Raw genomic sequence first — 24,333 nt, 5'->3', positions numbered from 1 at the left:
ATCCCAAACTCCTGAATACTTACCAGCAGGTTTGTTTCCTGCTCAGCCTCGGGCATGTAGGGATACTGAGTATAAAACATGTCATTCCGCACCATCTTTTTCCTCATTCTGCAGGGTCCCTCGGTCATCTCCAGCATCCACTTGTCCAGGTGGGAGCCGATGGGGGGCCCCCAGAGCCCTCGCTCTCGCAGTAACTCGTACTCAATTTGAGACCATTCCTCAGTCACGTATTTCAATGCATTCTGCTGGCGCTGCACACAAACACATAAATGCATGGAATTTGAAAAATGATTTTAAGAATGAAACCAGATACGAGGACTTCCTGTCCTTATTTGCACAGGAGAGAAGTTCAATGAAGCAAAGTTTCGTGGTCGGTTTTTGAAACAAATTGCTTTGAATGACCTGTTTCTCTCAGAAGTTATTTTTTAAGATTTATAGCACATAGCTCAGCAACCAGTTTGAATGAAATGCCTTTGGGAATGATTGGCAGACACCACAGGGTGGAACAATTTCATTCTGGAAGGCACAGACCAGCCACTTTCTATTACTGGATGATACCACAAAATTTTCTTTGTGTTACTATGAAAGTAGCATTTAGACACAATGCTTCTCCACATTTCCTCTCAGTTTTTCTACAATGCTTTAGAAATACAGTGTACTTCCAATCACTCTCTTTTTGTTCCCTGCTTTGGTTTTTTTTTTTACACTTGTAAGGAATTTAAGCTTCTTTAAAAAAATTCACACTTAACATGTGATATTGCTACAAAAATTTTAATCTACAACCAGATCAAAATGAGTTTGTTTATTTGATTGTACCTAAAAATCCCTTAAAAATAACAACTGTTTGTAAACATCCATGCATTTCACCTATGAGAGGCCAATATTTCACAAGTCTCATACTGAGAAATGGCATTGGTATAACTTAACAGGCTGAAGTATCAGTGTCAGGTAATTAGCACTGTAAGCCATCCATACCTCCTGGTATTCTTTATACTGCATATCAACCAGGTCCCGAACCACTGCAATGTGAGTAAACATCCACTGGGAAATTTCCTAAGACAAAAAACAAGGTGACAAACAGAATAAACAAGAGTTTGTTCTTATAAACAAGAGTTTGAATGAAAAGCCTAGGAATACACCACATTGCTAAACCTGCTCACAAAGAATAGTTCCTTAAAATAAACATTCAGAACATTCCTAAACAGATTGGCACTGGAAAAAGTACTCTTCCCTTCTTCCTTTTAAGTAATATTTTGTGGATAGTGCCCAGTTTGCTGGAAATCCTCAAGACACCCACCCCTCCTCACTTTGTCCCATGGTATCTCTGTTTTCACTTATTGCTTCCTCTTCTGATACAACCAGGACCAGCTCCTGTCAGCTCCATTTGTTAAGTTCTTCCCTTTCCCCTTCATTATATACCTACTCACCAGCAAAAGGACTGAGAGCACTGAGAATTCATTAATTTCTCAATTCCACTAATTTTCAGCTCAGAAAGAGAACTAGCAGCATATTTTTCCACAAAATTTTCAAACCCCTCTTTCCATCTTGAGGGCAGAATGGGGAAAAAACCCAACATCTGTATCACAGCTTCCATTTCAGTGCAGCATTGCAAACTGAACTTAAGATCCAGACTACCACAGTCATGAACCAGAAGCAGCTGAGCAGTCTCACCAACAATGAAGGGCTGACTCTTAGCTTAAGGTTACAGATATGCAGATGGACCTACTAAATTAGATACACAGAAGCAAGATGTCCAGTCTGGAGAGTCAAAAAAGGGAAAGAAAACCAAGCACAAGATAATACTTCATCCTGTGCAAGACACCCCACCTTGGGATATTTACCACAGATCCTGAACATATATTGCTGGATTTTAGACTGCATGTTATTTCTTGACAGAAAATACCTGTGTGGAGAGGTTGTGTTTACTCAGCCCACTCTCCTTGCGGTTCCTCCTGGAACCAGTCAGTTTAGAGAGGCCAAATCCACTGCTGACTCTTGAAAGTTTGGACTGTGTGGTTGGAACCAAAGCCTCTCCTCTACTGATGCATTTTTTCTCATGAGCTGAAAAACAAAGGGTTGGGAGCACTTTTAAGAAGGTTTTTTTTTCCCCCTCCCCCCATTATACTTGTTTTTTTAGATAGAATGACCTTTTCTGTTGCTTCAAAAAAGGTGTAGCTGTACTCAAACGCTTTCTGCAAATACACTGGCCATGAGGGAGATATTGGAAACCTTAACAAACATCAGCCAGGAACACACAGAAACACAGATACTGCAAAAACAAGTATTCCAGGTTTCCAAATATGTTTTCTGTACATCCAGGTTAACCTCAATTACTTCAGAACTGTGAAATAATCAAATGAGTCACATCTATGGAATCAAGTTACAATTATGGAATTGTAATTTCTGCTGTCTAAACTCTTGCTAATTCAGTCAAGCACCAATTGATCTTTATTACATGGATGCAGAGCTAATTTGTCTGTAATTTGTCCACCAGGATTCCTGGGTCCTTTTCCTGCAGAACTGCTTCCTATGCTGAACATATTTCCTAGCCAAGAATTAGTCATAGCATCACTGCTGCTAGAGAAGGACTGCTCAGCCACCAATTTCCCATCTCAAGAGTTTGCAGGCTGCACCCAGACATGCTTAAGAGGATCCCCTTCCCTGCCTGGCACATCTAATCCTGGGAATGGTAATAGAGGTCACCACAATTCAAGGGTTCATGGGGAGGAGCTCAATGCTTCTACCACTGTAATCCACAATAAGCTATTTGCTAACTCAGAGAGGGCCCTGTGCACTGGAGCATAAGAATATCCTGTTTATGGTCCTGTTTCTGAAGGATTCTGTATTACAGAGTGCCAGTTTATAGAGTATTTACAGCTACAAAAAAAGTTGAGCCTATATTAAAACATCCAGTGCATACAGTTTATGCTGAGGAAATCCATCCTTCAGGACAGCCAAATCCTCAAGTCAGGACTTACCCAAATGATTTTGCCAACATTTTAAACTCGCTTCTTCAATGAAAGGTCTGGCAACAGCTATATCCACTTGGCCACGATCATTGACAGGCAGTGTCACTTTGAAAACTTCTTCCAAAACCTGTTTTTTACTGTGGATCAGCTCTGTCCACACTCTGTTTATGGCTTTTAAAAGAAGCTGGCGACCTGCATAAGTACAAGATCACAAACAGCAAGCTCTCTACAGTGCTCATAGCATTGACATTTTTACAGTAAGGAAATTAATAATTTCTGTGATTACACTGTAGTTTCTCCCCCCCCCTTGCATGATGTGTGAAATGCCTTTGGCCAGAACGCCTGTTTTTGCCATTATGTATGCTATCAGAAAGTCCAGCAATTAATTTTGACAGTTTTTTCCCTGTGAATTTGAAACACTGGCTCTGATTAGTTGTGACTCATCTCCCACACCCATCTATTAACAAAATTAGATTGAAAAAACCTTATAAGAGTCTGTGTCTATAAATATATATATAATTCTATACATACATTATGCTTCAGCATTTTCACATATAACGTGTGCCTAAGTACCTCCATCAATATTAAATACACACATTTAAGAATCACTGAATACTTTCTTCCATAGCAAGTTCATAAATTTCCTTTGAGTGAAAGATTGTAAGCATAGTATACAAAATAGTAATGTATAGTTTATACCACATATTTCTTACCTTAAAATGAGCCACTTCTATTGCATTTAAAGCAGTGCACATAAAACTGTCTTTCTAATTCTGGAGAATGTCCAGAAAACAATGAAGAGCTCTTACTATTCTAACAAAACATTAATTTATCCTCAATGTGTCTATCTTGGTACTTCCTTGAAGAGTCTTTTCATCTATTTTTTATGCAATTTTATACACACACAGTCCCAGTGCCCCTCCAGAGAGTAACTGGGTAACACACACATACCATAAGACCCTGCCCTGGGTCACTGGGGTAAAAGATTAGTGATGACAATACAGAAGTGGCATTATGAGACATCTGTGGCTTTGTCATTCTCAGATTACCTTCACTGACATCTTGATTGTAGACTCCATCTGGTTCTATATCAGAGGGGATCATAATGTGCCAAGTTGTCATCCTGGCTTCTGCTTCCAATCCAAACCCATCAACATTGCTACAAACACACAATGGATTAACAATCATCAGAATAAAGAGACACAAAAACCCAAGCCAAGATAAAGCATTTGATTTTGTATCAGATTCACAAAGATTAATACACACTACTACAGCAAAGCATCTGCACTTCTGTCCATTTGAGGTCTGACAATTTGTGGTCACAAGCTGAACTGAAGGTTTATGAAGAGATGATGTGCCACAGATACTGGTGTCACTAGCAGAAGATGGTGATATTTGAAGAAACACAGAACAGACGAGGTCAGAAATGGGGAACACTGGGGTTTGATGACTGTTACTAAGTATCTTTGGATGAAACACAAGTTGTGGATCTTCTTGGAAAGAACAAATGAAAATGCCAGGCTGGCATTTGCAGCAATGCAGGAAAGGAGGTGTCTACAGCATTTGTCACGGACGCCTGATTTAATGCATGACTGGCCTTACTCAATGCTATACAGAAGAAATACCAAGATATTGAGCTTGTATGAAATGATTCAACAGACAGTAAGTCCAATGACAGGATCCTCTGACTATTAATTACCTAGCACCAGTGCTTCCTTCTATCTTTAAAACATTTCAATTTATAAAAAGTCAACAAAATAGTTGGATAAGCACATTTGTCAGTATTTAGAATACCTCTACAAAAGGAGGTAAAAATGTTCTCTATTTCCAGGATCTTTAAACGTAGTGTTGTCTCAAAATGAATTTCTTAAGCTTGCTTGCAACTCACTGGCTGGAAAATTATAAACAGCCCTCCAAAATTTGCTGACTTATTTGCAAGGTGAGTAAAAAAGGGTAATTTTAGTACTTCCCTGCCCTGGCTGTGGAATGCACTTCTGTCTGACATATTTACCTTCCCACATGAAGATTAATCAAGCAGTGAGCTAGGCAGCTGATGAATTCCTGATCATGATTTCCAGGTCCCAAAATTAAGTTCCTGTTTACAGTAAGGACCCTTAGGGAATCAAGGAGAGCCACTTGCTGAGGAACAGTTTTGTGCGCTCTTGAGAACTGATACAGGATGGTTCTGTTCAGGCAGTGATAAATGGCATCCAGCGAGAGTCCCTGAGATCTTCTTTTTGACTAAAGGGAAGTAAAAAAAACATGATCAGAAGTAGCAGCAACTCATTTTACTGGCACACAATCTTCCCTTGAACTGACCCAAGCTCATTTTCCAGAATTAGCATTTTACTCTAAGTGTCAATTCCATTAATTTCAAGGACTTAAATGACATTAATGATTAAACACTTTGAATTTTAACATCTATAAAGATGCTGTCGATTTCTAACAGTAAGTCTTCTAACAATTTCAAATAAAAGTGTGTGAGGAAGGTTCCCAAAAACGTCAAGGTAAATTTAGGGAGCGTCTCAAAATTCATGTGATGCATATTTCACTGTTTATTTTGGGGGGGATTTCTAAAAAAAATAATGTGATCTGAGAGCAGTTCTTACTCAACTGCTCTTCACAGAAAGATGTGCTAAGAAAGCTCTGTAAAGAGAGAGTGAGCCTGAGAAAGAAAAGCATATTCTGTGCTTTTCCCAAACATATATCACTATCAGATTGTTTAGTGACATCACTCCATGCATTTCCACATAATCTGCAAAAATGGTTTTTCAGGCAGGGTAATACAACAAACAGCCCTGTTACCTGTGCAATGAGCTGGATTATGAAGTCCACAAGAAGCTTGGATTCTTTGTTGAACATGCCCTGCCAAAGCTTATCTACCACACGCTGTGTAAAATAAAACACATTGTTCACCAGCACTTGGTAGCTTCCTCCACTCGTTATAGGCAGAGATGCATCTTCACCTAGGTAATAAAAACCCCAAAGTTTTCTACATTTGTCAAATGCTTTCAAACCCCATCTGCATAAATACATTCACATTAGTTTATGCTTTCTAGACTTCTATAAAAGACAAAGAGATTCAGTCAATGAAAGCTAAAACCTCATGGCTTCCCTACAATACAAAATCCCTTTGATGTAAGCAACCACGGCTCTGGACTTTTATTTTATCTTTTAAAAAACTATTCTGGATTTTTAAAACATTATTCTGGATTTATTTTATTAATGCACTGAACCCACAGGAAGACTGTGGGTGTTATTATTAAATTAAATTTATTGAATTACTGCTGTGGCAAGAAATGGGGAACCTTACAAGGAAGTCTGAACAGAAATGCATACAGTTCCTTATGACACCTGGGATGGAGGCAGAGCAGCCCAAGAGCTCCAGGGAAGTCCAGCAAGCCACCATGAAATGTGACTGGACCCCCTAAGCCATGTAGTTTTTGTGAATAACTTATCTTACAGCTTTGGCATGATAAAGGTAGGGACGGAACATGCAAGCACATCAACACAATTTACACATCAAAGGAAAAGAAAGGGCAGGGGAAAAAAATTAAGACTATCAAAGTTGCAACAAAACAGACTACCAAAAAATAAAAAGTCACAGAATCAAAACCTGGTGTCCAAATCAATAGATTGACTATTAAACTTTGGTATATTACCCAATAAAACATCAGCTGCAAGTAGGTGGTCCATCACTCCATCCAAAACATATGTCTGAAACTCCTTCTGCTGGGTTCGTGTTGACCTTTCAGGAGAAGCCTAAAAAATGATATTAAAATAATATTAAGATAATTATTATCTCTGAACAAAAAAGAGGGAGAGGGATGGTGTTCTACATTATTTCCTTTTCTCTCAGCTCCCATGAATTACATTTTTTTTTCTCTTAACATTCTGTCTCAAATAAAAAAGTTTTGTCTTTATCAAAAATCTAAGCATGCACATCGAGTATACACTGGCTGCATGCAGTCTTGCAAAGCATACATTATTCCTTTTTAAATCCAGGAAATTTATCTTCTGCCATAACAGGTACTGGAAAAGAACACATACTGAAAAGGTACATGAAACTCTACACTATAAACATATGTTCAACCTGTGATTTTCTAGTTGACACAAGTCACCTCCTTCAGTAAACAATGAGCAAATGGGACACATCAAACGTTTAAGTTGAAGAAAGAGAAATAACAGTAAGTTTGGCAGTGTGTACCTACCTAATTCTATTTATGCTAATGGGCAAGTAACACTGATAAGTGATAACAAGTTAAAAGAGCTGTGAAGAACTGCAGCCACTTGAACATGATCTCAAATATGCCTCCCGTGTCTGTGGATAACTGACATCTTCTGACATTTCATTTGTTTTTGCTTAGTGACAGCAAAGAGGTGCCCAGCTGCCCCAGGAAACTTGTTAGGAAATATACAAGCATGCAAGTGGGGCCCAAAATTCCTGCAGCTTTCAAAAAAATTCTGGGAGACTCAGCAACACATAAGGTGAGGTAGTTAAGAGGTAGATCAAGGTGAATGAGAAGTGATGTGAACATTTCAAAATGTACCGTCTGAAGGTGTAGGCAGTTAAACAGTAACTGAACTCCTCACCTCCTTGCCTCACCTCATTAGCAGGACAATGCTTTCTTCATGTGTCATGAACTTCAGAAGTTGATTGACAGCAAGACAACACAGTTTTGTGAGGTTTTAATGTATATGAACCCGTATGTCTTTTTATCTAACTGACACCATCTATGGCACAATTTCTTTTTATCTAATACAAACAGAACAGAAACCCTAATTTCTGCAGGGGTTTTAAATTTTCAACAAAGTCAATAGAGATGTCATGGTTGGAAAGGTGCTTAACCACTGAATCATACTCCACAAAATAAAACTTGAAGAAAGCTTCTTACGCTGGTTTTCCAAGCCATTAAAGAAAAGTGAGCAAGCTACTCTTTATGAAACATTAGTGTTTCTTTTTTTCTCCACTCTTATTTCATGACAATTCCACTGAATCTCAGGTTACCACTAGCCTAACTTTGTAAGGTAATAGAAGAAAAAACATTTTATGAAAATAAGGTGTCACAACTAAGCTCAAATAACAAAACCAAACTAAACCACAAAGAAGTTCTACCTCTAGCAGAAGGTCTACCAGTGGAGTCTGTTTGCTGGCTGGTGTGAGACATAGGTTATCAATGATCATCACACGCATGAAGTCAAACACGAACTTCTTGGCAGGGTGGTTGGTCAGGTAGGTCTTGGTGCCCACATTGCAGTATTCTGATTGGCTCCTGTTCATGCCAGAATCAGCTGCAAAGGCTTTAAACTCTTCAGCCGGGGACCCAACTTCGTCATCAAGATCAGTGACCTGTAAAAACCAGCATGTTAAAACTGCAGACATCAGCTAATTAATGGCAGTTTCTTCACTTCTCTATTTTTTGCTTGTCTTTCTAAAGGTATTTCACTTCACATTTTGCTTCTTAAGAAGCCTTTTTAGAAAATTATGATATTCAGAATCACTTCTCCAATATGGAAACATCCAGTTTTGGATTCTCAAGGCAAATGATGATCTGGCATGAGTTACATTTCATGCTCCCTGACCAACAGAATTGGATGATTTCTAGATACTTGGCAAAAATAAATGTTCTCATTGAAAAAAAAAAAAAAAAAAAAGAAATGTTTTGAAAAAGTTATTAACTAAAGCCGTTAAAATAAAATCAAGACAGAAGCCAACTAAAAAAAGGCCATCAAGCTTACATAACATAAAACAAAAAAGGAACTGAGCCTTTTTTTTTTTCTTTTAATACAATACCTTCATCAGAGTGCAGTTATGGGTAAGCCGGTTTCCCAAAAATCTCTAAAAGAAGAAGAAAAAAAAAAGGGTCTCCACAGCTTTCCCATTTCTGATGAACAGAAACCTTGAAAGGCTAGCTCTTAAAGAGGACTGTAACAAAAGCACAAACAGTAATGAAAGCTGTCAAATCCAGAAGACTGACTCTTTCTATGCAACTCCCTTCCTTAAATGAAAGATGAGACAATATGATTTCCCTCAACAGGATTCTTGCATCACCAGCTTACATGTCAAGTAACCAAATGTTTTGAACATTTGGTCTGCTTTAGCAGGAGAGTGTTTTTAAGAAATTAAGAGAAGCCCAAATATGTATTCTTTCTATTTTTAATAGCAATCTCAGAAAAGCTGAAAGACGTTTAAAAAAGTTAAGAATCTTCTCCCAAGGCTGAATTTAAATTATAATGTTTTATTGCAGAAATCTGGCTGTGATTCAGGTATTTCACCAGGCACTGATTAGTGCTACACATTTGGGCAAACAGAAACACTGGAGGAGTAAACCAATTTGGAGTGAAGAGCACCCTCAGACAGCAAAGAGCTCAAGTTGCCAGGCAGCTACACAGAATTTTAAGGGATCTAGTAGTTAAAGTCTGCTTAGAGACACAAGGCTCCTCTAAAAACTCTGTACAGGTGAATGCCAAATCAGCATTACCAGTTTGTAAGTGGAACTTTTTTGAGAGAGAGCAAGCTCCTAGTATGTACTTGAAATGCAAGTTTAACAAAAAAGCAAAAATCCCCATGTCTTTAAGAGAGACTCACCAGTAGGCATTGTTAAAAATTGGTCTCCCACTTTTATTGACAACAAAATAATAGCATACCACAAGTTATTATTTCCTGAAGTTTTTTTTATCATACTCTCCATAGTTCTAGCATTTGGCAACCTCTAGACTAATTATCCTTCCATGTTCTTAATAAAATTACTTTTAGATGCTGGCTAACAATATCTGTTTTTTCCCTTTCCATTCATATTCTAGAAATAGTATCATATGCAAATGACACTAGGCTCAAAGAAAACTTCAGCCAACAATGCAAGCAAAGTTGAATTCACACCCTCTCTTGGCTTGAGCTCAGTAGTTTCAGGAAATACAAGAACATTGCTTTGTGGTTAAGCCACAAAACCAGAAATGGGAATGGGAAATGTGAGGAAAAAGAGGTTTTGGGTTTCATCACATCCTCCAGAGCAGAGGGCTGACAGTCTCTTTTGCTTGTGTAAATTTGAGCTCGCATTTTTCATACAATCGAAAAAAATGCCCTCTAGAAAACAAGCAAACTGCCTATTGCCCCTAAAATGCTGCTTCTGATGTCCCTGCACAACAACTGCCCTGCAGTTTAACACACGCTTCTCTCAGATCCACAACTCAAGTACAAAACATCCAGCTCAGCCCTGATGATGACCTCTTGTGCAAGTGAGTAGAGCTTTATCTTGGTATGACTGGTAATTGATAAATCCTCAAAAGCAACACTCATGTGAGAAATAAAAAGGCAAGCAGCTGGATTTCCTACCATCTCAGAGTATGGCCGGATGTTGAAAGGAAACACTGTTGCAGCCAGCGCACACAGGAACTCTGGACTCATCCACAGGGAAATGAGGTCAGGTACATTGTGATACAAGTACCGAAAGAACTGCATCAGGGTGACTGGATATTCCCGAAGCCAAGAGCCTTCCTCCTCTGACTGCCAGGGCTGGGTTGGGAAACAAACACCAGATTAGCACAGACTGCAGCACCTGAATATTTCCTTCAGAAAGGAAGAGCACGCTTTCAAGCACGTTTGAAACAGGAGACCAACAGCATTTTACAGCACATCATTGACCATAAGCTAAAATGTGTGCCCTGTCATGTAATGACTCAGAAGTATTGGCAAACATGAGCAGACTGAAGCCAACCCAAAATGTGATGGCAGAGTTGAACATGCCTGGCGTCAGCACACAAGACACAGCACATGTCTCTAAGCATGTCTGAAGTGTATCCAAACAGGTGAGGACCAAACACAATGATCGGTCACCAGCAGAGAGACCGAACAAGTGACAACAGGAATGGGTTCTGCAGCAGGTACACTTGTCCAGAAGATGCTTCTGGACATGTTACCTTGGGAGAAACATGCAAGCAATAGAGCATATCACATACACATGATGATCCAACAGGTGACAAGCAAACAGGTGCTGCTTTTCAAGCACTTCAGGAGGCAATTTTCAGCAGATAACACATTCTGGCTTCAAGGAAATACATAATTTTCCTACTGAGAAACCAACTTTCCCTACTCTTGACATTAGATTCAAAGATGAGAAGATGACACATTTCTCTGGCAGTAAATTAATTTCTTCTGGCATGGGGCTATTCGTAGTCAGGGACTTCTCTGCATGGGGAAGGTTCCTGAACGAAATCTGCAACTCACAAAGCTCTGAGCAGATGGGATACAGAGTCTCAAACATTCTCCCATGATGTTAATCGGGAAAGAAACGGAATTATCTCTGACGAGGACATTGTATCCTTCTGCTTTCTTGTTTCATTTTAACTGCAGCTGAACAGAAAGCTCAGCCTTTTTGTGGAAAAACAGTGATAATTTTGTTGCTACTAATATTTCCACAGATACAGGGAAAAAAGTAACATAGAAAAACCCAAGAAAATTACACTTTCCACCAAGTATTACAAGACTAACAGCCAATTTTGTCATGATACTAACAAAACCTTGACCCTTCTAATTTGGCTTTTAACCACGTGGAAAACTTGAACAACACAGTATACTGAAATACAAGCAAAATTTCCGATGCTTACAGAATTCAGCATGCTCCTCAGCATTCCCAGTAACAAGAAGGCAGCTTCTGTGCAAACACTGTGTATTGAGGAGGTAACAGTGCCACAGGAGGCAGGAACTCCAAATATGAATGTCCAAATGGAGTCTAAATCAAACTGCAAGAGGTGAAAGAGAAGACATTAAATGATCCTTTTATCCTGGGCAATTGTATACTGCTTCTTATTACAGATACAATACACTCATTTTGCAGTAGATAAAAAATTAGTTTACATCCTCCAAACTTTATCACCAAATGTCATATGAAGGTCACATGTCACTGAAGAAAATTTCTTTTAACCATGAGCTAATGGAACTGTAACTCTCATCTTCTCACTTTCTTCTCACTTCTCATAAAGTATGCAAATGTTTTGAAACAAAAGAATTGTCAGCAGATGTGCCATACAATCAACTTTGTTGACCCACATCTAGCAGTAAAACCCACATGGTATTCCATAGAAAAAAAAAAGAACACCACAAACAAATCAAGTTGTATTTTCCAGCAAGTCTAAATAATAAATAAATTAAAAATAAAAAGGAACCAAGTGTCCACCTCTAGCATTAAGAGTGCTATTAAGTAGTTGAATTTAGTTTCAGTTTAACAGTGTCATACTTCAGTGCTGTAGGCAGAGGAGTGAGTTTCACAACTCTGCCTCATGGTAGCAGAGTGCTGAATGTGCTGTCAAGTACTCCTCCTGAGAAAGAAACCGGGCACCTTCTGGTTTGAAGTTCTACTTTTCAGTTCTCACTGAAAAATAATGTCAGCACTGCACCCATTTTAAATAGGCACCCTGTCTATCTAGAATGGAGTGTGTGGCTTTTCTTCATAAGGCACTACCCTGGGGTTTCCTAGGACTGTTGTAGGTAATAGAGTATCTACTCATGTCAAAAAAGCCCAATATAACCTGTTCAGAATAAGAACAATCAACATTTTTTCAGCAACAACTGAGTTGTCTCCCTATAAAACCACACAGACTGAAATAAAAGCAACCTTGTTTTGCTTGTAACCTGTGAACTCTCTTTAACATAGCAACTGCCCACTTCTTAAACAAAAAAACACAAAAAACCCACCTCACAACCAAAGCAAGTAAGCAAAAGATTATGTTCCCTTAAATGCCCACAACATGCCAGCTTGAACTAGGAATCTACTTCTCATTTGACCCCAAAATGGACCAGAGTGACACCAGTGACAGCTAAGCCATAGCAGGCTGGCTTCTACATACTCCCAACCCAAAGAGCATAGAACTAAACACCACATCATGACTGTGAGTCAGCTGCAGAGAAGGAAAGGGCCCGGTTAATTCATTATTTTCTTTCACGACAGACAGAATTGCATTCACATCTTACTGGACAATCCCTACCTTGGCACCCTGATTACACTGGCTGTTGATGACAGGTGCACTGACCTGCAGGTTTTCAGGCAGTTCAGTGACTGGCTGCTGCAGGAAAAGGGCCATGAGGAGGAAATAGAGTGCGGGCACGTTCGTGTGCTTTGGGAGAAGGGACTGCAGAACGGGGAAGCCTGGGAAGTGACAAGCATCCCGGTTAATCTCCCGCACCGTCGATCTGCCACCAGCACTCCGGCCAACATTGAACCCTGGGACAGAAAACAAGGCACAAAGGCAACAACGTTAAGAGGGAATTGCCTGTGAGGACCTTTCTTGCTCACCTGGTGAGATTAAAAGGGAACCTCCTCAGAAACTGATGATGTACAAAACAAATGTGCACATACAGACTATCACACACAACACCATTCTGCTTCAGATGTCTCATTTTTTTTAAACAATTAAAAAATAAAGGAAATTACTGCTTTCCAGTACCATATAGATGACACTGTTCCATACAGACTGCTTAATATAACTGCTTACACACATATCCATTTTCTGGCTGTGACCATAACTTCTGACTTTTAAAACCCAGGCTTCTGAAAATAGGTATTTTGCTGGCTGAGATCAAAATATCACCTTAATCTCAGTTACAGATTTATATAATGAAGCAGCAATCCATGGTCCATTTAAGTCAATGGGCAGCTAATTTGTGTCCAGAGAAGTCTCAAAGGCATTTTGTTTCAGATATTTTGTTAATGATTAATCAGCTGGTAGTAAGCCTTAAACAATCTTATTTTATTTAAGTGCTGCCAGAACCACTTTTTGTGATGCTTCTACCTACTTATTTCAACTTCCTACTTAAAGGAAAAAAAAAAATACACCTAGGTGGCAAAAGCACTTATTTTCAAGCAAGGAAAGAGGCAGGAAGACAGGTCTGTCTCCACATCAGCACTATGAGCCATTGGTCTGACACTGCCAGTGGTCAGGTGGTTTTTCTGAGGCTCAAATACAGACACACTTTCCACCAGAAACTGACTTTTTAAACAGAAAATCTCTATCAGGAATCAAATTAATGAAATCTGTACTACACAGCGGACAAAATTCCATCAATAACCTTCAACAAAATTCATCATACTTGGTTTCATGAGAAATCTTGGAGCCAGTCTGTTATGATTTCTTAAAAAACACAGCATACAAAAATTAGATTATCTGTCACTATCAGGTTATGAGACTCAAGTTTAAAAATATCTTTTTCACCACGGCCTAGCTTGGACTCAATTAAAGTGATAGTATAATGGGAAAAATAGGGAAACTTGAAAAATGCTTTCAAATGTAATTGTAAATCAAAATCTTACTTCGAAAGATTTTGTGACTGAAGAAAATGTTTATGATATTGGACATTTAGAGTACATACTGAGTAAAGAATGGCCTATTCCCTAAAAAGCCAATGGTTTAAGTTTTTAAAGCACAACCAGGCAAGGGAAATGCATGTGCAAAATTGTTTCTTAAATAAAATACAGAACCTTAATCAGAATGAGCCAAACAACAGATGCTTTTTATTTTAACAAGAAAATATTTGCATGGGTTTTACAGCTTCTGAAAAACCATTTTCCTTAATCCTCCTAATTCATGGCAATGCAAAGAACCATCCTATGCCTGTAGCTGAATATCCTGAGGGATATATTGTGGGAAACAGTAAAAAGAGAGTTTTCTTTAAGCAAAAATAATAAGATACTATATTTGAAATCTATCAAGGATACAAAGCAGAAAGAAATAGTTTTTGTATTTTTGTATTTTCATTTCAGGAAAATCCCTCTTCATGAAAGGAGATCACTTCAACAAGACTTCAATTACTTCCTTATAGTGAACCAATTCAGAAAAACTTTTAGTGCAGCAACAGATCATGTACTGCTGCAACACAGACAGGTGGCTCCTTGAACAGCTATTTACAACAATGAAGTACTATTGATACCACTGCTCTGATCTAAAGGCTACTGAGGCTTATGAAAGACCCTCATTTAATGTCAATGAGTTTGCACCAGAGCCTGAATAGACATTCATCTGAAAAGCACTATTTTATTTTGACTAGAAAAAAAAAAACAGGTTGGTGGGAAATTGCCACTACACCTCTCTATAAAGAGCCGACAAACGTTATTTCAAACATTTGGAGACACATTTCAGACAGCTCAGAGATGCTCAAAATGGGCTCTGTAGCCCACTAAAATCTTATACACAATTCTAGGTCACAGGGGTAACTGAAAGGTCTGATAAGCTGGCTAACAGAGGATTTAAGAACTTTAAATAAAACCTTTAATAGAAAGTGTGCTTGTGTACACGAGAGCGCAGTGAGGGAAAGGAAAAGAAATGCTGAGACTATACTGTGAACACAGAAATTTCCAAGACAGCAAAAATTCAAACTGGTAAATCTGATGGACACAGCACTCACTAGTCAAAGCAGCTCAGACATAATGCTGCACAATTAAGTATTAAAGGAATCAAACAAGCAAAATTTTCCGAATCTTTATTAGTTGTATGCATCAAGTGCTGCTCCTCTATGCTTCCTTTGCAAGTAGCTCAGCCACGCCTGCCCACGGGACACACTTAACCTTACCCTGATGGTAAGACAAAAAAACCAATTAGCTACATATGATGCACCAAAACTGAACTACAATGGCCATCTGTGTCATGGGCAGCTTTGTAAAACCACTCCCTTTTGCCTAGGAAATCCTAACTCTTGCTTGTAAGAAAAATGAAGTGCAGAAGCATCTGATGGCAGCACAGACAAGAGTAACAGGAAGGCCTCAGCCAGACAGCACCCCCACAGTAACCCATAGCTCAACACCCCAGCACAGGTGCTCCCAGCAACCCCTGAGCCCCCAGGGGCTGAGATGCCTACCTAACACAGTACCAATCTTATTGGTCAGGACAGAATCCGTCTGATCCAGCCAGCCTCCACCACTGAGACCTTCCTTAAACTTAATAAGGATGGACTGATTGCTCAACAGGACCACGAGAATTCGCATGGCTGCTGTGACTGTGGTGGAATGAAGATGTTCTTCCATAAACATCATAATCCAATCGAAACCCAGTGTCTTGACCAGTTCTTCACAAGCCCTAAGTGAAGGGGAAAAAAAAAAGTCACATTTTACAGCATTTAGTTTTCTACTAGACAGCAAAAATAAATGTCCTCCACTGCAGGGAAAACCTTCAGAGGAAATTCTTAGTTAAGTTTGCTACAAACAAGTAATACCACTTATCAACTCTTTATATGAAACAGGTAATGTGCATTTGTTTAGAAGAAAGGAAGGACTAAATACAGCTCCTGGGACTAATTCCATTGCATGAGATTTCTCCAATAGCTGCTTTTGATAACAAATATGGACTTTGAACTGAAATCATCTTGTTGAACAAGAAGTTTTCACATGACTTCTTCATGACCTGGTATTAAAAAAATGAAGGAAGATTGTTTCTTTCTTTGTATTTATTATGGGAAGAGTTACTTGGGAACATTTGAATGTGTTTTTTGCAATTTAAAGGGGCATTCTAGGGTCGATGATCTTAATGATAACCCCTACTGAAGCCTCTGGATCTCAACCAAATGAGAAGCTGACTATCCCACTTCTCTAAAACTGAAAGTTTTCTCTTGGACAGATTTTATTTTTCTATAGCCACACACGAAGTTGAGAGAAAACAACAAAATTAATAATGTATCCCATTTCTACTAGCATACCCGAGAGTAATTCAGTGACATCTGCATAAATCATTCAACATTTCCTATAAAATGACGCAATTCAACTAGTGATTTGAAGGGTGGCTGTATAATTCTTCCCCTTGAAATAAAATATTATATCCTTTCTCTGCTTCAAGGGTTTTTTTGTACTTACTGCAAATTAACAGTTGTCTTTTCTTTAGATGTATATAGAAGTTTCAGAAGGATATCTAAAAGCCTGTTCCGCAGTAGAATAAGATTAGCTGAAACAAGTCCTCCAAAATCATCCTCTGTTCCTAAATATTGAATAAAACCAAACAAAAAAAAAAAAGAGGCAAAATCAGGATTTTGGAACTTGGGCATTTTAAAGGCTATTCATAAATTCCATACATAAGCCAATACAACCTGACCCCCCCCTCAGGCTCCAAGGAAGCTGTGCTAAAGTGCAAGCAGACTGTAATATGGTGCTGAGAAATGTCTGGTGCCTCCTTATCACCGTCCCACAAACTTCAGACAGCTTGAAGAACAGGAAAAAGAGAATCATAGCTTCTCAGACAATAATCTGAACTGAGGTGGTCACTATCTGTCACCTTTCCTTCCCCTTCCCATCCCTCCCTTCTCTCAAAACTGCAAAACATGGTAATTAAATAAACATTTTGCATTTTGAAAGCAGAGTGGTTCGGGGGGATGTGGAAATTGTAGGGAAGTGACCCTGATACTTCCCAAATCACTCCAAGTCTAAGAAAGAGAGAGAAAAATCAGTTTCCTTTTCTTTCAACACATCCCCAAGCTCATCATCAGTTGAAAAACACATTTACTGCAACCAAGGCAATCCATGCAGCACAGGACTAACTTTACAGCTATTTTGCAAATCACTCTTCCTGTAGCTTATGCTGTCAAAGAAGGACCCCGCTTTTACGTTATTAAAAAAAAAAGGCAGCACAGCTTGAGGCAACATATGCAAAAATGAAGACAGACAGATAAATAGAAAATTTCTGGACTGAGGTTTTGTGCACAAGATAGAGACACAAAGGATCTTCTATGGCAGAAATCCAACAAAAGTGGTGAACTCCACTAGGCTAAAAATCTCATGCCTTTTGCCTCAAAAGCTTCTCTTTTCATTTCTGCCACACCCTGAATTTCTCCCCAAGGTTCTTCAGTCCCCTATGTAGGCAAAAACCATCTCAGGCTGCTGTTAGCATGGGGGAAAAAAACTGAAATGAAACTCATGGCCTGCAATGGGAAGACCAATCTGGATCTCTCTCCAATACCCAATACCTTCTTTTTCACTAAAAAGCTCAAATTTAATCATCTTTGAGACCACAAAACCAAAACTATTCAAAAGGAACAGGTGAGGCACAGGAAGATAATGATGAATCCCACCAGACCATGGAATGGTTTGGGCTGGAAGGAACCTTGAAGAGCATCAAGTTCCTACCCCCCCTGCCATAGGCAGGGACACCTTCCAGTGGACTTCCTCTGTTTGTTCAGAGCCTCATCCAAACCGGCCTTGAACACATCCAGGGACAGGGCATCCACACCTTCTCTGAGCAACCTGTTCCAGTGCCTCACCAGCCTCTCACCACACTCACAGTAAGGAATTTCTTCCATATATCCAACCTTAACTCTCTTTCATTTTGAAGCCATTCTCCATCACCCTGTCACTACGTGCTCTTGTGAAATGTTCCTCTCCAGAATGTGCAGACTGCCCAAACCCTGTTTTTTGTGACACCAGACCAATATAACTAAAAGAAGAAATATCTCTCTCACTTGTCCCTCTGCAACAGTATATTGCCAAAAGATGTAGAAACAGAGGTTCTTTGGATAATCCTTCTTTTATTTGGCTGACATCCACTGTGGGACTAAAACATTTCTGTTCAGGGAGACAGACTGAAAATGCAATTGCACAATGTCAATAAGGGTAGAAACGGTCTCAAATCAGTTCAATGTCAGAATTATTGAAGGATGGTAACATTTCTTTTTTTTGCCTAAAAAAAGGTTACTAGGCAGTCTTAGCTAATTCTTTCACTTCTTTCACACCTGGAGGACTGATGCACCCAGCAACCAGTTGTTTGGTTTTGTTTTTCCTCCTTTTTCCACAAAGAAGCAGAGATACACAGCTGATTGGAGGGAGCAAGTGGAGGAAAGAGAACAAAACCATACGGTGTTAAATGAAGGAAACAAAAAAAAGAAAGTTTTGCTCTGCTTTGCACTCAATACTGAAAACTAAAGCCCCACTAACTGGCAGTCAGGTTATAACAATATTGTAACATTGTTCATTATACTATTTATACATTTTTTGTATTCAAGCTCAGAAGATACTATAATATATTTTATTATACTGCTTCTAAGTACTGTCAACACTTACCACTGTCAAGCTTTTCTTCATTGTTTATTTCCATGACCACAAATTTCTCACAGACTGCAAACGTAGGTAAAGTGGAAGAGATGAACTGTCCAAACCTTGATGTATACAGAAAAAACATTACTCATTGATATGACAGATGCACTCTCATCCATCAATAATTCACCTTAAATATAAAACCATGACACCAGCGACAGGGAGATACCCAAAAATGTCAGCTTCCTCACATCTGAAGATTGATAAAAATGGTCTTCATTTAAAGTTACTAGCCAAAACACAAATTAATTTGTAGTAATTAATAGAATACTTGCAGACAAGTCTGCAGGTAAGGAACCCTTAAAATGCTAGGATTCAGGAAAGGGAACTGAGAGATACCGCTGAGTCGGTAAAGTGAGTAAAAGGAACACCTCAAGTTAAAGGAGAGCAAAACATTATTTGCAACTCCTTACAGCTGAACAATTATTAGATCAAAACAGTGGTTACTCAGCTCTGGAAGAACATTTATGCCTATAGCTTGAGGTTATGTAACACAGGGTCATGGTTTTCCATGACAAGACACTGATGTACCACTCCAAGAAAGGCGATGCAATATATTTCTCTTTCCTCTACAGCTAACCTGAAATGGCCCCTAGCTAGTGCAACTTTTCCCAAGTTATGCAACATTTTTCATTCTTTATTTCCAGGAAGGAGAACAGAGAACACACGTCTACAATCTATTCTGTAACCATTTAAGTAAATCAATAGTTTTATTCTTGAGTAATTTTTTTTTCCTGTATAATTAAAACAAAGACAGGTAAGAAGATATTCATGTTGAGGCTTCTGATACCTTTAATTGTACTTAAAAGTAAGGAGCTGAAAACATGACTATGCATATGCAAAGAGCTTCTAAACCCCACAACATTTTATCCATTTCCATTATAATGAAAGAAGAGATGAAAAAAATCAAGTTCTCAAGGAGTTAAACTATTCTTAAAGCATTTCAAATACTCCTGTACATATGAATTGCAGTAACTAGTGTAATTTTCATCAATCAGAATTAGTAGCACTATATCTGACATCCTTAAATACCTTTTTATACAGTGATGATTAAGAAAAAATCTGGAACTAAACCTTACATTCAAGATAGTAATCAAAACTGCATTTTAACCAAAATTATCTTCTTAGCCCATGTCAAATAATATTCAGTGGCATTCAGAAGGAATGCTTAATGCTTTACATGAACAAAAGGGGCTGCTCAGAACCTTTACTTTTCACCAGTAGAACATTAAACCAGTTTGACCATTCAACCATGCTTGGTCAGATGCAAATTGAAAATCATATGCAAATCAAGGCTTCAATATATTGCCAATGTCTAGTTCAATCTAGTTCATAGAGGGGAAAAAAAGAAATCAGTACATGAGCATTCCATGTCACACACTCTTCAGCAGTATGACCATGAAGTACTTTTGACCAAGGTAACAGAACCAAGAAAGACAAAATTATCCAGGTGTGGGCTACCTGAGTAGGTCATAGCTGCTGGGGAAGCCCTGAAGCAGAAAGCTCAGCACATTGCTAATTGCAGCAATAGTGGGCTGGGACAGGGACATGTCTCGAAGAGTCAACAGCAGTCTTGGGATGAGCTGGAATTCCCTCATTAACTTTGCATTCTTTGCTGCTTCACTGGAAGAAGAAAAGAAATGAGATGGCCATTTAAAATTGGAGTATCCTCTAAATATCATCTAATCCTGTAAATCCCATTACTAGGCTTTCATCAGTTCATACCTTGACTCAGTGAGGAGTTCAATGAAGTGCTCAAATAACGACAGATGAAGCTCGTAGGGTGCATGAAGCCAGACCTGAAATACAGAAAAAACAGTATTTCTTGGTACACAAATCAACTTGTAGGTTAAAAACAACATTAATAAATCAAAGGTTATGAAGATATTAAAATCATTCATATACATGACTGTTTACCTGGGCATGACAAACCACACATCAATTAAAAAAATATTCTCTGTAAGGGTACCACACTGAAAACTTATAAAGGGATCTAGACAAAAGGTCACACACCCTTGTCATTTTGCACAAACTTTAAACAGACAATGCAATGACTCCAAAGGAGCTATTGGGATTTACAAGGCTGTGCTAAATTTATTTCATTTAGGTGAAGGCTTATGTCTTCATAAAATTAACTTACTACCTTCCTCCAAGATTAAACTCAAGATCTTAACTGATTTTTTTACCCAGCATTGCCTGCATTTAAATTATTTAGATTCTTTACCAATACCCCCAAAATATCAATTGTTCAATCAATAGAAGTAATAGAAGACATAAAAGCCAGAAAGCTCACAGTTACAGCCGTAAATCTTAAAATTGATTAGCTATTGAATAAAGCACAATTAATATTTGTGCTCTGGTGTATAAAACTGGCTTAAATGAAAAGCTTTCTAGTTTTTGCTCTTCTCCTAATCTTATAATCTAAAATGATGAGAACAAATCTTTTAATTTCCCTGTTCAGCATGACTAAGAACATCTAATTTATCCAAACTAAGCGAAATGTTTGGGTCACTGATTTCTGAATAAAGTAAATAATTAAAACAACAATCAAAAAACTGAAAAAAATAGTCAAACTCTCAGACTTTCTTCCTAAATAAGGTTTCCAGGAGTGCTTTGAAGTACTCAAATAGGCATCTAAGAAAAGGAAATGGTTAAGTCTATTAAGTAATTTGTGCAAAACTGAATTGCAATATTGAGTCAGCAACTTATAGCTGGCTTAGCAGTGGTAGTAGGGTTTTTACTTACTTACTTTAATGTATATGAGTCAGAATTCTTTTAGTCAGTCTATCTCAGGTACAGATAATGCCAAAGGAGAACATACCAAAGGGAAAGTTCTGGGAATCTTTTTTCAGCCTCTACTGCATTAGCATTTCCCTCTGAAATTTGCTACTTTCCTTACTTGAACACAACATTTAAGTATTTCATAGGTTATGCAAACAGAATTTTAACTCCCTTACTAATAGCCTTGTAGGAGATGTATGATAAAGTGATTTCCATGTGCTATGTTGGAAGTTTACCTTCTATTTTCAGGGCACTTTTCATGCCTTGATATATGTACTGCAGTAGAACACACAGGTGAAAAGAAATTGAGGAACAGAAAACTACAGAATGTTCACTTCTAAAACAACAAAAAGCAGAAACACCTGTGGCACCCATCCATTGTTTGTGCACTGATTCAAGCCATTTCAGCAGGGAAAGTTACCAATAATCTTACTGCTCACCTGCTCCACTGTACAATATAAGAAATAGGATGTTCTCAGTATAACAGCCTAATTTGCTACTGTTGAATATTTGAGGTACCCTATCAGCATCTGACTTAATCACTATCCAGCATAATAATCACTCTTCTGTGCAGCTCTACATACTTCAAAATCACAGAGCAGGTCCTGGAAGGCAGCAGAATTTGGGATAATGGATGTCTCATGCCCGCTGTCAACAGTTCCCACCAAGGAAAAGGTCAGGTGGAGAATGTGGCTGTTCAGAAGGGACCGTTTCTTCTTTAACAGCATTGCCAGCAGCTTGAACAAGTAAACAGAAAAGGGATTAGTCCTGTGAGCACACAGCAATGTTGTCTAAGCATGCTGGAGAACAGATGAAATGCCCCTTTTGAGAAGGCCTTTAAAGTATGTCTGCTGGTTGATACCCTTGATGAAAGAGTTTGCAAGTGGCATTGCAGTTCATTACAAAAGCAGCATCTCCAGGACACTTTCTAGCTCATAAAACATCTGTTTACACCACAGATAGCATCTAGGCCCTGAGGATTAGGGACACACACACCGCTCTCAGCTCACTGGCAGTCAGTTTAAGACAGCACATCCTTAAGCAGTTATGTTCCTGGACGGCAGTCACGGACATGGCAGACAAATGGAGCAGGCCTAGAGCACTGCATGCCCAAATGAGAGGTATTCTGGCACTGAAAAAAAGTAACATAAATATGAATAAGCCTCTTTTTTTCTTGCTATGCTTTGTTCCCCTAGGCATGACTGCAGTCCCCACTTCTGCTCTAACTTATAACCTGGGCTGGGAAAGAACCATTTGCCAGATTTACTGTCATAGTCTCTTTTCTTCTGAAGCAAACTTGTTTAAATACTCAACATTCTGGCCTGTTCAGCTTTACCATCCTCAGTGAAACACTAAAGAAACACAGATTTCTGGGAATCTCCCTCAAACCACACTATTTGCTGATCTCAATACAAGTGGAATGTAAGGTCATTTGTGATGATCCACTGACTACTCATGATACAAGAAGGACACTGTCTAGACTTGTTTGCTCACAGTAAGCCAAGGTCTGCACCAGGCTCTTTGGAATGATACGTTTTGATGTAACTGCACCAGGCACTAGCATTTCAAGGTTTGTAAATACACAGCCCAAACCACAGAACTTTCCATTTCAGTAAAGCAACTTCCATGAGAAACATAAAACGCATTGCTCATGTGAAGATCTCTTTGAATCTAGTCAACCAATCTTTCTGCATAAGTGATTGCCTTTTCCCCATCCCAGTGGAGAATTATGCCTTCAGCTTGAAAGGAAACAGCATCACTAACTACAAAATCCATGCAGTCTCCTTAAAAGGATGCTTCTAGGAGTTCACTTGTTTGGGGTTTTTTTATCCTCTCTCTTGCTGGCACATCAGAGACACAAGCTCCCGGGCTTGCAGGGGTGGGTTCAAAATCACAAGAAAAGACTCATTTAAGTACGACAGTTGTGCTCTTCTGTGATGTCACTGAAGGCTCAGTTTCAGCAATGCAGCTAAATGTGCACAATGGCTTAGCAAAAAACTTTTCACCCTCTCCTTTAAAAGACATCATAAATAATTCATCTATGCTAATTAACCAAGACCTCAAGAAACTTTTAAAGGGAAACTTGGGTTACAACACAAGAGATTTCCATGGGAAGTGTGATGACAAACAGTGAAATTCAATGCAATCAGCCTAGTCTGTTTTAAGAGATTTCTTACATACCTGATAACCTTTGATTCTTTCCATCTCTTTGCTGGCCAGTGGATTGCTCTTTACCACACAGACCAAGGCTTTCACAGCTGCATACAACCCTTCCACATCTGATGCCATGGCTACAAGTCCCAAAATAGCAGCAGCCCCACCAATGTACTGTAGTGTAGTGGCAACAGGTTTGGGGACAAATGTTCTTACTCCTGAGCACAGAGAGAATGAATTAAAATATATTCAAATCAAATTTTTGCAAGAAATAATTGTGAAGATGTGAAAACAATTTTCATTTTAGCATTACTTGAATTATAAAAAGAATGTTACTAGAAGAATTATGACACCTTAGAAGAGAAAGTGAA

At 38.7% G+C, this 24,333-nt stretch overlaps 1 protein-coding gene across 8 annotated transcripts in view; it reads right to left on the bottom strand.

The window, feature by feature from the left end:
- The window catches only part of WDFY3 (WD repeat and FYVE domain containing 3), a 152,623-nt gene that overhangs the window by 24,248 nt on the left and 104,042 nt on the right, over window positions 1-24,333 (bottom strand). For 4 of the 8 annotated variants that reach the window (XM_077176944.1, XM_077176948.1, XM_077176949.1 and 1 more), the window contains 20 exons: window positions 23,990-24,180; window positions 22,393-22,545; window positions 20,753-20,826; window positions 20,489-20,650; window positions 18,995-19,089; window positions 16,802-16,922; window positions 15,814-16,031; window positions 12,951-13,186; window positions 11,574-11,708; window positions 10,303-10,482; window positions 8,764-8,808; window positions 8,086-8,319; window positions 6,632-6,731; window positions 5,775-5,935; window positions 4,981-5,210; window positions 4,019-4,128; window positions 2,979-3,161; window positions 1,904-2,061; window positions 976-1,053; window positions 24-251 (listed from right to left, as the gene is read on the bottom strand). In XM_077176944.1, the coding sequence (XP_077033059.1) occupies window positions 24-251; window positions 976-1,053; window positions 1,904-2,061; window positions 2,979-3,161; window positions 4,019-4,128; window positions 4,981-5,210; window positions 5,775-5,935; window positions 6,632-6,731; window positions 8,086-8,319; window positions 8,764-8,808; window positions 10,303-10,482; window positions 11,574-11,708; window positions 12,951-13,186; window positions 15,814-16,031; window positions 16,802-16,922; window positions 18,995-19,089; window positions 20,489-20,650; window positions 20,753-20,826; window positions 22,393-22,545; window positions 23,990-24,180 (3,092 nt within the window). The remainder of the gene's footprint in view (window positions 1-23; window positions 252-975; window positions 1,054-1,903; window positions 2,062-2,978; window positions 3,162-4,018; window positions 4,129-4,980; window positions 5,211-5,774; window positions 5,936-6,631; window positions 6,732-8,085; window positions 8,320-8,763; window positions 8,809-10,302; window positions 10,483-11,573; window positions 11,709-12,950; window positions 13,187-15,813; window positions 16,032-16,801; window positions 16,923-18,994; window positions 19,090-20,488; window positions 20,651-20,752; window positions 20,827-22,392; window positions 22,546-23,989; window positions 24,181-24,333) is intronic. The other 4 variants (XM_077176947.1, XM_077176951.1, XM_077176950.1 and 1 more) reach the window with 2 other exon arrangements.

The sequence above is a fragment of the Agelaius phoeniceus genome, chromosome 4, assembly GCF_051311805.1.
Source record: "Agelaius phoeniceus isolate bAgePho1 chromosome 4, bAgePho1.hap1, whole genome shotgun sequence".
Taxonomy (NCBI): Eukaryota; Metazoa; Chordata; class Aves; order Passeriformes; family Icteridae; genus Agelaius; species Agelaius phoeniceus.
Note: the sequence above shows the minus strand (reverse complement) of the source record. Positions and strands in the feature narration are given on the sequence as shown.